Source organism: Morus notabilis, unplaced genomic scaffold, assembly GCF_000414095.1.
Source record: "Morus notabilis unplaced genomic scaffold, ASM41409v2 Scaffold245, whole genome shotgun sequence".
NCBI lineage: Eukaryota > Viridiplantae > Streptophyta > Magnoliopsida > Rosales > Moraceae > Morus > Morus notabilis.
The window spans coordinates 265,870-282,325 of NW_010363297.1; the positions used below are offsets into that span (position 1 = coordinate 265,870).

At 30.6% G+C, this 16,456-nt stretch overlaps 1 protein-coding gene across 1 annotated transcript; it reads right to left on the reverse strand.

Moving 5' to 3' along the window:
- Positions 1–4,637: 4,637 nt before the first annotated feature.
- LOC21394017 (lachrymatory-factor synthase) lies at positions 4,638–6,906 on the reverse strand. The gene is made up of 2 exons (XM_010104114.2): positions 6,331–6,906; positions 4,638–4,845 (listed from the first exon to the last, which is right to left on the reverse strand). Exons 1-2 carry the CDS (start codon positions 6,839–6,841, stop codon positions 4,700–4,702), a joined length of 657 nt encoding a protein of 218 aa, XP_010102416.2. The 5' UTR covers positions 6,842–6,906; the 3' UTR covers positions 4,638–4,699.
- Between the last annotated feature and the right edge of the window lie 9,550 nt (positions 6,907–16,456).

Genomic DNA, 16,456 nt, shown 5'->3' on the forward strand with positions numbered 1-16,456 from the left:
TTTTATTATTTAAAAATTTTATAAAAAAAAAAAAAATATTAAAAAAAAAAAAAAAAAAAAGTTTTTTAAAAAAAAAAAAAAAAAAAAAAAAAAAAAAAAAAAGGACAATCGATTAGCAAAAAAGAAAAAAAAAAAAAGGACAATCTCTCTGGTAAAAGTTCTCAATTAAAAAAAAATGAAATGAATATCAAAATGAGTTTTTAGTGCGGCCGTATCTTTCTTTATCTGGAAATAGGTGTCTGGCTATCAACTCAAGCACAAAACAGACAATTATATCAACAAAAAATATCGGTGACGTGTGGCAGAAACACATTTGTAAGCCTTATCTTCTCGTACAAATTCCAATATTGGGTTGTCACATGGGGAAACAGGGGCTCACTACCAAAAACATAAAAAATAAAAAATAATCACAACTATTTATCATATCTTTAGCTCCACTAGTCGCTAATTAATATGCATTTAGTCACAAGTTTTGGTGTGAAAAACTTTTAGCCATGAGACTTTTAATTACAAGAAAAAGTTTTATTCATACCAAAACGTTTTTTGTAGTAAAAAGTTTATCACAACACAAATTTATAAATAAATAAGATTGTGATTAAAAATAGATTTAGTCACCTTATAAAAAAGTTATGACTAATGCCTCGTTCATTTTATCGATTTGAGTTTTTAATTTCAGTTTTGTTACAGTTAAAAACTCTCACAATAAGTTAAATATAATTTTTTTATTACAGTTAAAAATTTTCACATAAAATCACCTCTCAATTCAAATTAAAAACTCAAATCAACGAACTGAACAAAACTTAAAAATATTGTAAGACCGTCAAAAACTTAATCCGATAACTAAAACACAAGTTCGTGCCGATAAAGAAAAAACGACAGCTTCTATTGTAAAGTTCTCCTCTCATGAAGTGAAATGTAAATATCAAGGAGTAACTTTATCTTGGAATAAGTGCCGGATCCGAACACAAGCAAAACGAGATTATAATATTAACTGAAGATCAGTGATAACGTGATGTGTGGTAGAAAAACAATTGCAGGCATGATCTCCTCGTGCAAATTCCAATACGTGGGGAGATAGGAGATCTTAATCCACAATGGATGATCTAAGCATTTGTGTACAAATTACTAATTACGTGGATTAGAAAAAAAAAATTACTAATCACATGTCAATAGGGTCTATCAGATGGTTTAATGGATCTCATAATCTATAAGAGAATTAGAGCTCATTTAGTTCACATATTTAAGTCAGTTATTTTGATTTATTGATGGGAACTTTATTAGAGAACTAATGTGATAAATTTTTAAATTTAAATTCTTTATGAGAAAAAAAATACTGTAACAAAATTAAAATTATGGATTTACGTACATTTGTTGAACGGACTCTTAGTAGTTTTGATTACCCTTGACTTTTGTCTTTGTCTTGAATAATAGATTAGGGTATACTTATTATTGGGACTTAGATAGCACAGCTACTGTTGAAGATGAACACTTTATCTGAAAATAGGTGTCTGGCTATCAACTCAAGCACAAAACAGACAATTTAGGCCTCGTTCGTTTCGCTGATTCGAGTTTAGAATTCGAGTTGAGATGTGATTTTATGTGAGAGCTTTTTACTATAGCAAAAAAGTTAGATGTGACTGTTTGTGAGAGCTTTTTACTGTAACAAAACTCGAATTCTAAACTCGAATCAGCGAAACGAACAAAGCCATATCAACAAAAAATATCGGTGACGTGTGGCAGAAGCACATTTGTAAGCCTTATCTTCTCGTACAAATTCCAATATTGGGTTGTCACATGGGGAAACAGGGGCTCACTACCAAAAACATAAAAAATAAAAAATAATCACAACTATTTATCATATCTTTAGCTCCACTAGTCGCTAATTAATATGCATTTAGTCACAAGTTTTGGTGTGAAAAACTTTTAGCCATGAGACTTTTAATTACAAGAAAAAGTTTTATTCATACCAAAACGTTTTTTGTAGTAAAAAGTTTATCACAACACAAATTTATAAATAAATAAGATTGTGATTAAAAATAGATTTAGTCACCTTATAAAAAAGTTATGACTAATAGCTCGTTCATTTTATCGATTTGAGTTTTTAATTTCAGTTTTGTTACAGTTAAAAACTCTCACAATAAGTTAAATATAATTTTTTTATTACAGTTAAAAATTCTCACATAAAATCACCTCTCAATTCAAATTAAAAATTCAAATCAACGAACTGAACAAAACCTAAAAGTATTGTAAGACCGTCAAAAACTTAATCCGATAACTAAAACACAAGTTCGTGCCGATAAAGAAAAAACGACAGCTTCTATTGTAAAGTTCTCCTCTCATGAAGTGAAATGTAAATATCAAGGAGTAACTTTATCTTGGAATAAGTGCCGGATCCGAACACAAGCAAAACGAGATTATAATATTAACTGAAGATCAGTGATAACGTGATGTGTGGTAGAAAAACAATTGCAGGCATGATCTCCTCGTGCAAATTCCAATACGTGGGGAGATAGGAGATCTTAATCCACAATGGATGATCTAAGCATTTGTGTACAAATTACTAATTACGTGGATTAGAAAAAAAAAAATTACTAATCGCGTGTCAATAGGGTCTATCAGATGGTTTAATGGATCTCATAATCTATAAGAGAATTAGAGCTCATTTAGTTCACATATTTAAGTCAGATATTTTGATTTATTGATGGGAACTTTATTAGAGAACTAATGTGATAAATTTTTAAATTTAAATTTTTTATGAGAAAAAAATACTGTAATAAAATTAAAATTATAGATTTACGTACATTTGTTGAACGGACTCTTAATAGTTTTGATTAGCCTTGACTTTTGTCTTTGTCTTGAATAATAGATTAGGGTATACTTATTATTGGGACTTAGATAGCACAGCTACTGTTGAAGATGAACATTTTTGTTTTCGTGATATATGCATTATTATTGGCGTAATAATAGCATGTCACGAACATAGAAATAATACAGAATTCCATAGACATTTGCACAGGCTGTGTTGCTATGCAATTACAACTAAAAGACTAAAATAGAAGGATAGATATAAATATACATATACGTATAGCAATATGCTAAGTACTCCCTAGTGCTAACTGCTAAGGCCCCAATTCTTTAATTAATTTTTGGGAGAAAGAGGAAAATAGGCCAAGATTTGAGATGAATTAAAATTAATAAGTCAATAGTTTACATAAGTTAATAAATAAGCCAAATTACTGTTTTCGTCCATAACTTGTCTGGTTATGAACCATAACTTGACAAGTTATTGTTCATAATTGTCCATAACTTGTCTAGCTATGAACCATAACTTGACAAGTTTGTCCATAACTTATCTGATTATGAATCATACAAATTATAGCCTATTAATTTCTATAACTAAAAATTAACGTATATACTTTCTTAAACTTTTTATATTGACCTATTTTCTACTATTTCCCTTAATTTTTCTAGCAATTTATGTACCACGTAACATGTTCATTTTACAAATATTAAAAAAAAATTCAAAGTGATCAAATCTTTTTTTTCTTTCACTTTCATCAATTTTGGTTTCCAAACAATTGCCGCATAAATTAATGAAAGAAATTGGTAAACGTGTTGATACTTAGAAATAGTCTTAATTCCCCTAAAAAACGTATTAGTCTTAATTAAAAAAAATAAAGGAATTTAGACGTGGCCGGTTACGTGGCTCCAGATTCGAAAGTTGGCCCTCCATTTTGTTGACAATATGGCGTAACAGCTCATCATAATTCATAATACCGTAACAAATCATCATGTTGAAGTATCGAGACCAGAAATATACCAAAATAAACCCAGGGAAAAAAAAAACCCAGTGATTAACAAGTTAAAAAGGACTTCAAAAATTTATTTGTATATGTATTTAAACCAATTCATAGTATTGCATTTCTCAAAGACGAAAGGGGAAATTTAATCACAATCATAGCCAACGACTCACAAACAAAAAGTTGAAGCTTTAACCCTTTAAACTTGAGATAATTTGTGCAGTAATAATTAAACTTGTTCTTTATAAGTATCAGTAGAAACTGTTATTTTGACTATTGAATTAAATTTTTAATGGTTTAATTATTTTTTATCGGAGCGGTTTTGAGCTTCGTATCATAAATTATTATCATGGACGCACATAAAACGTTAAAAACTTAATTCAATGATTAATACAACAGTTTTTATTGGTACGTAGTTAAAGTTGATAGTAGAAATTCTCTAAATTTAACCTTCAATACTAAGAAACACGTGCAGCCAATGAAATACCAGCTACCTTACCTTCTCTAGGCTTAGATCATAAATTGTTTTCTACTCCAAATTTACAAGTGAAGCCTCCATCTTGTCGGCGATGTGGTGCAACCACTCATCATATTGTCTTTCCATATCATCCAATGCCCACCCCTCTATGGGGTCAACAGCAAAAGACCACTCGATCACGCAGCCACGTGGACTGTCCTCGTCACCGCCGGGGACGATCTTGACCGTTGCTACATATGACTCGAATCCCATGTTGTTCTCCAAGATCTCATAGATCAAGGTATGTTCATCATGATCAACGGCTATGACTCTCTCTTTGGCCCAGCTAGGGGGCTTATATTTTTCACCACTGACGACGTCGTTTGATGATGTTTTTATGGATCCCGAGGAGCAGTATCTGATGCAGCCGGGCTCACCGTTGTTACCATGGACGGCGTAGCAAGTCTCCACGACAGGAAACCACTTGTGGATGTTGAAGAAGTCGGTAAATAGAGGCCATATTTGGTTGACGCTGGATTTGACTAGCCTTGCAGAAACTTTTCCTTCCCATTTGGCCTGTGCTTGTTTCTGATCCATTGGAAAATTAGGACACAATTGATCAGAATAATTAGAGACTATACAACTACTCTCTTGACGATTGGGAAAGAGGGAATAATTTACAGGGGCTAATTATGTGTCATATATATCAATAAGTTTTTAATAGTTACGTATCATATATATATATTACAACAATTCAGAAAACGTCTGTATATACGTATCTTGATTTAATCTTTAATAATATCTTATGGCCGATTGTCAACGGCGGCTTTGTATGACTATTTTTTTGTTTCCGTTGTATAAGAGTACACGGAGAAGTTAATTTTAATTAATGCGCAGATGTCTTTCTTAGGCTATAATTTGTACTTTCGACTTGTAGTGTGTGTGTGTGTGTGTGTATATATATATATATATATATATATTCTTATCTGTAGCTATACTATATGCAAAAGAGATGATGCATTTGTTTATTCAAATTTTATTTTGTTTACGACCATCATTATAAATAATATAAAATTATTAGTTTTCTTTATATTAATCGATCATATTTATTCATGTTTGCATTCATATGCTCGGAGTTTTTTTTTTCTTTTTTTTTTTGAGGAAACATACAGCTGGTTTTTGGATTTTTTTTTTCTCTATTTAGTTTTTGAGAGAGAGAAAGAGAGAGAATTTGAAAAACAAAATTGTGGTAGAATTTTCTTGATAAAAGAAAAATATACTGGTAGGATATGTAAAATAACATACATAATATGAAAGATAACCTACCAAACTATGAAACATAACCTACCAAGTTATAAAAAATAGCTTGCGGGCTATTTTTTAGTGGCATAAATAATAAATTTAAAATTGATGACATAAATAAAATAATATTATCTTTTTTATGATACTTTTAAATATTTCCCTAAAACTACATCAATAGACCATTTTCGGCAAAAAGCCCTAATCATTATTTTTGCGTTCTCAAGTATGCTGTTTATTGTGGCTGCATAATGAAAATTCCAGCTATAGTGGCCACGTATGTCTACCTTAAAAATGAACCCGTCTAAATTTTCTATGTTTTTTTTTTTTTTTTTTTTTTTTAAAGATATGTTTTCTAATTTTTACAATTTGTGAAAGGTCGAATAAGGTTCGTCTTTTGGCGATTTTACACCGTCAAAAAAAAAAATCATTTATTGGTACCAAGTGGTAGCTGGGTGATTATAATATACATATTATGAATAGATAAAAAGGAATTATAAAATAAAGATTATTTAGTATTTTTAATTTTATATAAATTTAATGGACAAAAAATTTAATCGAGAAGTTTCTTATTAAAAATAATAATAATAACAGAGCAAAAGTCAAACATCTCAACGATTTTTTATTTTTTTTTTTGCAATGCAAACATCTCAAGGAATTGAGGACATCCCGAAAGCATATGTCATTTATAGATCCAATTATTCAATTATTGAAAATTCACAAATTAAAGTGAAATACTTGATAACAAAAGAGAAAACTGGTCAACGACTTAACTCACTCTATTTCCAAATGAAGCCTCCATTTTCTGGGCCATTCGTTGTATACCCTCTTCGTATTTCCTTACTAGATCATCCAATGCCCACCCCTCCACGGGATCAACGGTGAAGGACCACTCAATCGCGCAACCACATTGATGATCATGATCATCACCAGGATCACTTCCAGGAACGATCTTCACCGTCGAAACGTATGACTCGAACCCAATGTTGCTATCCACTATCTCGTAGGTTAAGCTGTGTTGGGCGTGATCAACGGCTATCAGCCTCTCCTTTGACCAGCTGACGGGTTTGTCGCCAACGTTGGATGGGATCGAAAATCCGGAACAGTATCTGATGCAGCCGGGATCACCGTTGGTGCCGTGGATGCCGTGGCAAGTGGATAGACTTGGGAACCACTTTTGGAAGTTGAAGAAGTCTGTGAATAGAGGCCATATTTGGTCTACTGTGGCGTTTGATAGCTTTGCTGAGACCTTCCCTTCCCACTTTGCCTGTAATGCCTTCTCCATTAGAATTCTAGAGAGAGATACATAAATATTGAAAGCTTTTTTTTCAGAGGGATTCTCTCGCACTCTTTAAAAGGATGTTTGGTGGAAGGATTTGTTTCCTGATTCGAATCATAATTTATGGTTCGTTACAGTATTTTCTTTCATAAAAAATTCACATAAATCGAAAATAGTTCGAATCACATGGTTTGAATCCTCCAACTAAACGTCATGTATTTATAAGTGAGATTTTTTTAACTGTTAAATTTACATAATTTTTATTTTTATGTAGTTTTATATAAATTTAAGGGTTAAAAAATATAATTTATAAATCAAAACAACGGAAAATTTTGCCTAAAAAGACGAATAAGGGAATAGCGAAACTTTTCTGATTCGGTGACACATGCCAAATTGTGTGTAATCAGTGGTTATTGGGAGTTGACCGTTTGACCTATTTGGCATTTTTGTTACTTTTTCTTTTCTTTTTTGATATTGCTATTTTACTATTCTATCCTCGGTGAAGAGAACTTTGTTAGATTTCCCTTAAGAGTCATGTAGCCCACATAATGAATTAATAGCCTATAAATATTATCAGATATATTACTTATTTAAATGGCTTAATAATTATTTGAATACTAAAATTTTATTGACTATAAAGGGTTACAATACTTATTAAAAAATGTGTCTGCATTTCATGAAGGAGTGTGTATTTTGATGGAATGCACTAATTCATTATTTATAAAATAAGATTTTAGTACTCTCTCTACTCAATTAATTGGTATCACTTCTCTCTATCAAAAAATACGTTAAAATTGTTAGTCTATAACGAGGAGAAGGTTCAGACTCTCGTTTCTCTACCAAACTTACATTTTTTCTTATTTTCTTTTGAGTGTTGAGAGAGCATAATAAAGAGTTCAAGGGCATAATCTCATAAATTCAATAAAAAAAGTTAACAATCATAGTGGATGTAGGCCATATTGGGCCGACCCACTCTACATTTTTGTGTCCTTTTTTTGTTTGATCTTTATTTGATTCGTTGATGGTTTTTTTATATTTTCAAATCGGATCTCAATCATAGATATTCAATTCCCCGATGTTGGTCATTTTTCACTGTCAACAATTTCAATTTGGATTAGAGATCTAACCTCTATTGGATTGAATTGTATTAGAAAATTCAAAATTTACATCTAATTTGTGATCAATCTATAGCCTCTTGAATAAAAACCTAAAGGCTTATATTTATGGGATTTGAATTTGTAAATGATGCTATATTCTGTTTATACTTTAATGACATATTCTTTAAAATGATGTTTGGTGGAGAGATTCGTTCCCTGATTCGAATCATAATTTATAGTTCGTTACAGTATTTTCTCTCATAAAAAAATTCACATAAATTAAAAATAATTCGAATCACATGATTTGAATCCTCCAACCAAATGTCATGTATTTATAAGTGATATTTTTTTAACCGTTAAATTTACATAATTTTTATTTTTATGTAGTTTTATATAAATTTAAGGGTTAAAAAATATAATTTATAAATCAAAACAACGGAAAATTTTGCCTAAAAAGACGAATAAGGGAATAGCGAAACTTTTCTGATTCGGTGACACATGCCAAATTGTGTGTAATCAGTGGTTATTGGGAGTTGACCGTTTGACCTATTTGGCATTTTTGTTACTTTTTCTTTTCTTTTTTGATATTGCTATTTTACTATTCTATCCTCGGTGAAGAGAACTTTGTTAGATTTCCCTTAAGAGTCATGTAGCCCACATAATGAATTAATAGCCTATAAATATTATCAGATATATTACTTATTTAAATGGCTTAATAATTATTTGAATACTAAAATTTTATTGACTATAAAGGGTTACAATACTTATTAAAAAATGTGTCTGCATTTCATGAAGGAGTGTGTATTTTGATGGAATGCACTAATTCATTATTTATAAAATAAGATTTTAGTACTCTCTCTACTCAATTAATTGGTATCACTTCTTTCCATCAAAAAATACGTTAAAATTGTTGGTCTATAACAAGGAGAAGGTTCAGACTCTTGTTTCTCTACCAAACTTACATTTTTTCTTATTTTCTTTTGAGTGTTGAGAGAGCATAATAAAGAGTTCAAGGGCATAATCTCATAAATTCAATAAAAAAAGTTAACAATCATAATGGATGTAGGCTATATTGAGCCGACCCACTCTACATTTTTGTGTCTTTTTTTTGTTTAATCTTTATTTGATTCGTTGATGGTTTTTTTATATTTTCAAATCGGATCTCAATCATAGATATTCAATTCCCCGATGTTTGTCATTTTTCACTGTCAAGAATTTCAATTTGGATTAGAGATCTAACCTCTATTGGATTGTATTGTATTAGAAAATTCAAAATTTACATCTAATTTGTGATCAATCTATAGCCTCTTGAATAAAAACCTAAAGGCTTATATTTATGGGATTTGAATTTGTAAATGATGCTATATTCTGTTTATACTTTAATGACATATGCTTGAAATTGGAATTTTTTGGTAATTTGATTTTCTTTTCCTTAACTAAGTTTCGCGTTTAATTTGTTTAGAATGAATCATGGTTTAAATCTCTAATTAGAATATTGAATCTTATTGAATTAGATTGGATTGAATTTTTGACACTAAATAAGTTGGAGTAGACTAAGGCGCGTTTATTTCGTATCAAAGGCAAAGAGAAAATGAGTGATTTTGTATACCATCTAATAACGTGTTTACTTACAAAATTAACAATGGATATTTAATTGGTCTCACTCAATTTAGAAAATAAGAAAAGGGAATGTTAAGCATTGCCTCCAATTGGTATTGATCGTTTCATGTCATTTTTCATTTTGCTATTAATATTATTCAAGAAGTAATCATGTTTAATGGTTTCTAATTTTTGTTTCAAACATTTGTTGGAAGAAAATGTATTGTAATTATTATAACCCTATATACTTAAGCAAAAAGGAATGTCCTAAATCTAGCAGCCAAATCAGTCCAATAAATGTAACTTTTTTCACACTAATGTGTAGCATCATTTATTTATATATGTAACACTCGTTTAGCTTGAGTGCAATATGCAGAAAAGGTAGTCTAACACATATAATATTGAGTATTACACTTAACACGTTGAATGTTACACGCACTTTTGAACAATGTTAGAAAAAATAAAAAATAAAAAGTTACATTTACTCGACCTGTACGACTGTTGGACTTAACATTTACCTATATATTATATGTAAGGAATTAAATATTTCTTGTGTTTTGTGTTGCTATTGACATATATCCAATGAGAGAAACAGAGAATCGGTGCAAATCCAAAATGTCAATGAAAGAGAAGTCTCTTTAAACATTGATCACATATATATGGTTCGACGCAAAAATATCTAGTGTGGCGTGCTAGCTAAGACATTGACACTTGAAAGGTCCTTCTGATTAGCCAGAGGAGATCAGAAAGTATTTTTTTTCTCTCTCTCTCTAAAGTATCATTAATCATAAAATAAAAAGAATCTCATCAATGAAACATGATCTTTCATCCGTTAAATTCTGTTAAATTTTCATATCTTATATATTAATCTGATATCTGATATGATTATCATGCAATTTGTCAGAGTCTATTACATAATTCCCTTCTTTTAAAAAGCACCATCCACCTCAAAGTACAATTGAAATTATCACAATGCCCGGCTATTAATTAATTGATGCCCTCAAATTAATTAGCAATCATTCTTTTCTCAATGGCTGTATTATGATTACTTATGTCCCACCACGGTCGCTTTCTGGAAGAATTTTTATGTTTTAATATAAAAAAGTAAACACAATGATCACGGGTAACCTTTGAGAATTTACTTGTGAACAAGAAGGATATAGACAAGTCTTGGACAATTGTCTTTTGTTTTCCATCCTTTTTTATTTATTTATATTATTTATTTGGAAACTTCTTTCTCTTTCATCGCAAATCAGTTCTCTAATTCAAAGCATTTGGTTACAATTTGCTACAAATTTTGGTCGGATCAAATTATGAATCACATTAATCCTACAAAAAAAAATTCCTAAAAAAAAAAAAACATTTAAAGTATGATTCAGAATTGGAACCCAGATAAAAATCCAATGACATCCAGCAATTGGGCCCTCGTGTCATAACGACAGAAAGATCGGCCTTATTTTTGCTTTTAAGGAATGCATCTCTTAACTCGCAAAATGCTACCCCTCTTGAGTTAATATCTGAAGGCGAAAATGAGAACAAAAATATTATAATATTTAAAAAATAAAAATTGAATTTTTATGCTGATTTCTCACTAAAAAAAAAAAAAAAATCATTGCCCTCATTTTTGGGCTAAAGAGTAAAGGATAATTATAAGAAAAAGAGTGTAGTTCCTAGGTAATCTTATAGATCACCTTTTAGGTTGTTTGTATTTGAGTATCCATCGTAGATAAGCATAAAACTTATTGGATAATCTTAGGGATATTTATTGAGCACTATAGTAGTTTAAAAGCAATCTCTAACAAGAGGATTTGATTTGAGCAATTGCTAGATAGAGATAATTTTGATTATATATAGGAGCTGGCCTACCATGGAATATTATTTCAATGCAAAAGCTGTTGTATGTACTAGCTAGCGTGTCATAAGTATTTGCTGGTGAGAAGACAGGTGAAAAACCAGATCAGATGATGTTGATGGGAATACAGTAGATGAAGCATATATGTATACGTACACACACACATATATATATATATATGTATGTATATATGTGTGTGTGTGTCTAATTATCATGTATAACAGTTAGCTGAAAACTCAGGAACTGGTTTTATTGATTTGAGTGAAGTAGAAGCATAACTGTTAGGTGAAATTAATTAAGTAAAAACATTAACATTGTTAATGGACCCTTCAGCTGGCACCCAACATTTTTAATGGCCATTGGTGATAGATGACAATATTCTGCGGTTGCTATGACACACATCTATATATAGTTGGATTTTATATCTTAATTCAATGGCTTCATCTAATTATCTACCTACCTTGTATTATTGCTCTCAGTTAATTTATGTTGTTTCCAAGGAAACATTTCCTCATAATTTATATCGAAGGAAAGAAAAAAAAATAAACTTAAAGTAAGGAAAAAAATTGAAGATGGATATACATATTTATAGTTTTTTTGAATGGAAAAATTCCATTTTATAAAAATACTAATAAACAATTGTCTTGGTACAATGTTAACCTATTAGAAGGATAAACGCACGCTTAAGGCCCGAACTGAGAAAGCACATCGTCACACTAACAACGAGCGGATTGAAAACTCGACTGGAGAAAACTCCTCTTTTCAACACAAGGTGTCAAGCGCTTGAGGGACACATCGTCAAAAACCACATAAAGAAGACATCTACATGGCATAGAAAAATTCTAGCCTGACCAAGACCACCCTATCAACATTAAACTGAACACCTAAATCTAACAAAAAAATAACAAACCAGACGAGGGTTAAGTGGGGAAACCACCAACCTTATTACAAACACAAAAGTTACAAAAATGCAAAACCTCTAACCACCGCCTATAGAAACCTCTGGTGAAGGGCGTCTGGCCAAAGAACCATCGAGGAAGACAGCAAGCGAAGAGATTTCAGCCACCAAGCGAAAAACTCCCTTCTGAAAGGAGACCGTCAATTCGACTTCTAAGCTCCTAACCGGTTCAAATATGCCCAAATAGAGCCACCACACCATACATCACCACCACCAATGAGAAGCCCACGACAAGACGAGTTGGAGGATCAAATTTTACGGTCGGGAGTCCAGCGATGCACCCAAAGACGGTGCCGGAGCTCCGGCCAACCTCTGTTCTCCAAGGACCTTCTCACTCTCTCTAACTCTCTCTCTTAAAAAACTCGAGTCTCAAAATATATTTATGCCCCATTTATTTCACCAATTCGAGTTTTCAGTTCTAGTTCTATAGTTAAAAAGCTCTCAGAGAATGTCATATCTAACTTTTTCTACTACAGTTAAAAGCTCTTAAAATATGTAATATCTCAGCTTGAATATCCATGAAGCGAATGAGGCTATAGTTACGTAGGTACAATTTGTTCCTAAACGCGTTTAGTTATCTTAAAATCGGAGTGATCTATCAACGTAAGATTGCAACTGCTTGTAAAAATTTTTTTAATCTATGTAATAAAGGATATAATTCTTTTGTTGTGAATATTATTGTGATAAATTCTCTTCATTAATTTCGTAGTTATTTTTTCAATTGACCTCTTACCGTTCTAAATTTAACGCATTAATTTAAAGCCTATAATATATATTGTTGGTAATTGATGGAAGGACAAAAGACATAAATTCCCAGCTAGCTGAAAACTTCGTATGTTGCATTTGGCTTTGGTTTTTTTCATGAAAGAGAGAATAACGCTACAGCTGCCATTTCTGTGTGCCAACTCGATACAACCTGCGCTCATTCAATACCATGGTAGTCATTATCACGCTTATAATTGTTTTTCTTATTTTCATTTTATTTTATGGGTTTATGAAGGATTTTCTAATATCTCTTGTAAAATGAAAAAAAAAAAAAAAAAGAAGTGAGAATGAATCGTTATATACGTACATACATACATATATTTATATATATATAGATATAAATTATACTGCATGAAAATCCACATGTACATATAATTATACGTGACTCTATAACTTTCTTATTTACCTCGCACGACTTTTAAATGGTCTTACCTCCTATAAGTCTCCAACCTTCAAGACGAGCCTCAAAGCCACTAGTAAAATCAATATTTAAAACGAAAAAAACTTAAAATGGAAATTGGCCGGTAAACCATTTTAGTAAATATTCCACTAACAATAATTGTTACAAATGGTTGTGGAGAAGTTACATTTTCTAGTTCAAATTTTTGAAAATATTAGATAGAGGAAGTTTAATTAGTCTAATAATACTAACACTTAATTACATGTATATATATATATATATAAGTGAATGCGTAATATCAAACTCATAACGTCACAAGTAGCTCAAATTTCCCCACTCCCTAATTAAAAAAAAAAATCAGAAAACTCTAAAAAGAAATAAGTGAATACATAAAGAAAAATTAAATTATTTAAATTTCATCTAGATGCATTCTATTAAAAGAATTATATTCTATTATTTAATATGGTCATATATAAAAGGGTCTTAATCACAAATATATTTTCAAAATCAATCACAAGTGATAGTTATTCAATAAAAGATACTGGCTATAGTAAAAAAGTAATTAGAAATTAAATTATATAAGTACATGTATTTATATATTAATCTCTAAATTTTGAAAAAGAAAAAGTTCCCTATAAACATAGGGCCCCAATTTCTTTTGAGCCGGCATTGTGTCAATTACCACCATATAGGATTCTATACTTACAATCATCATGGCCAATCCCAACAAGTTAATAAAATAACTAAAGTATGCTTGAGTATATTTTCCAATCCTTTATTTTAGGGAGTATATTTTTCCAATTCTAAATACAATAAAAAAAAATGATAATGGTAGGGCTAAAAGCTAAAGGAAGACTTATATATACTAACTAAAGTTTGCCGCCAAAGGATTTGAGTTCCTTTTTTCTGTTATCTACTCCTTTATGTATGTATCATAATTATTACGTCTCCATTAAGTTTAGTAGCTTTTAGTTATTATAATCTGTTGTTCATATCCAAAGCATAAAGCAAACTCTTTTAATTTTTTCAGACGGACCATAAAATATTGAGTGAGTAGATAGCTTTCAGCGTGTACCGGTGACAGATCAATAAGACAACTTTGTTGATTAATCTTATTGAACTGAGAAAGTATATATCATGGTTGGTTTGCATTTTAATTCATTAATTTCCGGAATGAGCAAAGAGGAGGAAAAAAAAAAGGAAAATACAAAAAAAAAAAGATAATTTATCTTACGGGTCAACAAGTATATATACTTGTGCAATATTCTTTGTTTTATATATTTCAGTAGTATGTTTAATTAATTAAGTTGATTAAAGAATTCAAGACCGATAAATATAAAATTTACATGTGGTGTGTGACAATAAGAAACTACAAGCACCGCCTTTTGACTATTAGATTTACTTATAAACTGATGTGGCCACTATCGGACCAACCACAAAAAAATTTATAAACCAAACAAGAGCATATATTCTCACTTAGAAATTTATTATGAAATTTTCACGTCAATAGTTGACCAAAAGTTGATGTTTGAATCTATCAACCACGCCAATATATATATATATATATGTGTGTGTGTGTGTTTGTGTGTGAGAGAGAGAGATTAAGTGGATCGAATTTCGTCTTTATATTTAAAAAAATACTGTTTCAAATTATATTTCTCTAATAAAAAAAAAGTACTATAGAAAATATGAACATAAGGGACATATATACATCATGTATGATCTTGTCTCTTGTGACGCTTTCGAAAGCTACGGGAAGTATACGAAATTTAAACGCCCATTGAACTATGAAACGCTTTCAAAAGAAAATATTATATTTTCTCTCTCTCTTTTTTCTCCCCCTCTCCTTGTCGTTGAATGGACCTTTTTTTTTTAATGTCGTTGGATGGAATATTGATTATAAAATATTTATAAAAAAAGAAAACAGACGGTTCATTTTCTAATAAATGCAGCCAAGGAGGCAATTATGTCCAAAAATACTATATGAAAGCCTCGTTCATTTCACCAATTTAAGTTTTACTACAGTAAAAAGATTTTAAAAACAGTCACATTTAACTTTTTTATTACAGTAAAAAGCTCTCACATAAAACGCGTTCACTTCACTAACTCAAATTTGTTGATTCGAGTTAAGAAAGTGGATTTGAGTTGCAAAAAATTTGAGTTTAGTTTGGACTTTGAGTTAAGTGTTTAGGAGGAGATTGATTTGACATTTAAAACTTGAGTTTTGTGTTCACTTATAATAAAACCAAACTCCAATTACAAATAAGTGTCATTTTCTGCATAGCAATCCGCACAATAGAACTAAATTTGAGTAATAGGAAAACAATGGGTGGGTGAAACTCACCAACTCAAGTTTGAAATTCAAATTGCGTTTAATGAACGCATAACTCGGCTTAATTTCACACTCAAATTGGGTTTACTTGAATGTGATCTATAAAATGAACGGTTCCAAAATAATATTTATCTTAAATTAAAAATTTAAATTAATGAATTAAACAGGTGTGAAAACCAAGCAAAATCTAGCAGTTTCAATTCCAATCGATGAAGACCATCCAGATTTCGGCTAGCTACATGACTACATCTCATCCAAAAGAAAAAACAAAATAAATTTTTTATAAAAAAAAACCAATTATAAGGCACATCATAATCAAATCAACCCCTAATAAAAAAGAAAAGGCTAAATAAAAACTAAAAGCCTATCCGAATCGACAGTACAAAACAAAAGCGAATTATTAATTAAAAGTACGATGTAAATTTCCATTGGACAATCAATTAATCAAAACAATTTCAATCAAAAAATAATCAAATAGAAAAAAAGAATAAAAATATTGCTCTGTTGGGACCCACCTTACATGTCGGGCCCTTTAAGTACCTCTACCCCAATTCCTCTGCCACAGGACAACTATTATATCCTCTTATTATTCCTTCTTCATCTCCAAATTCCAATTCC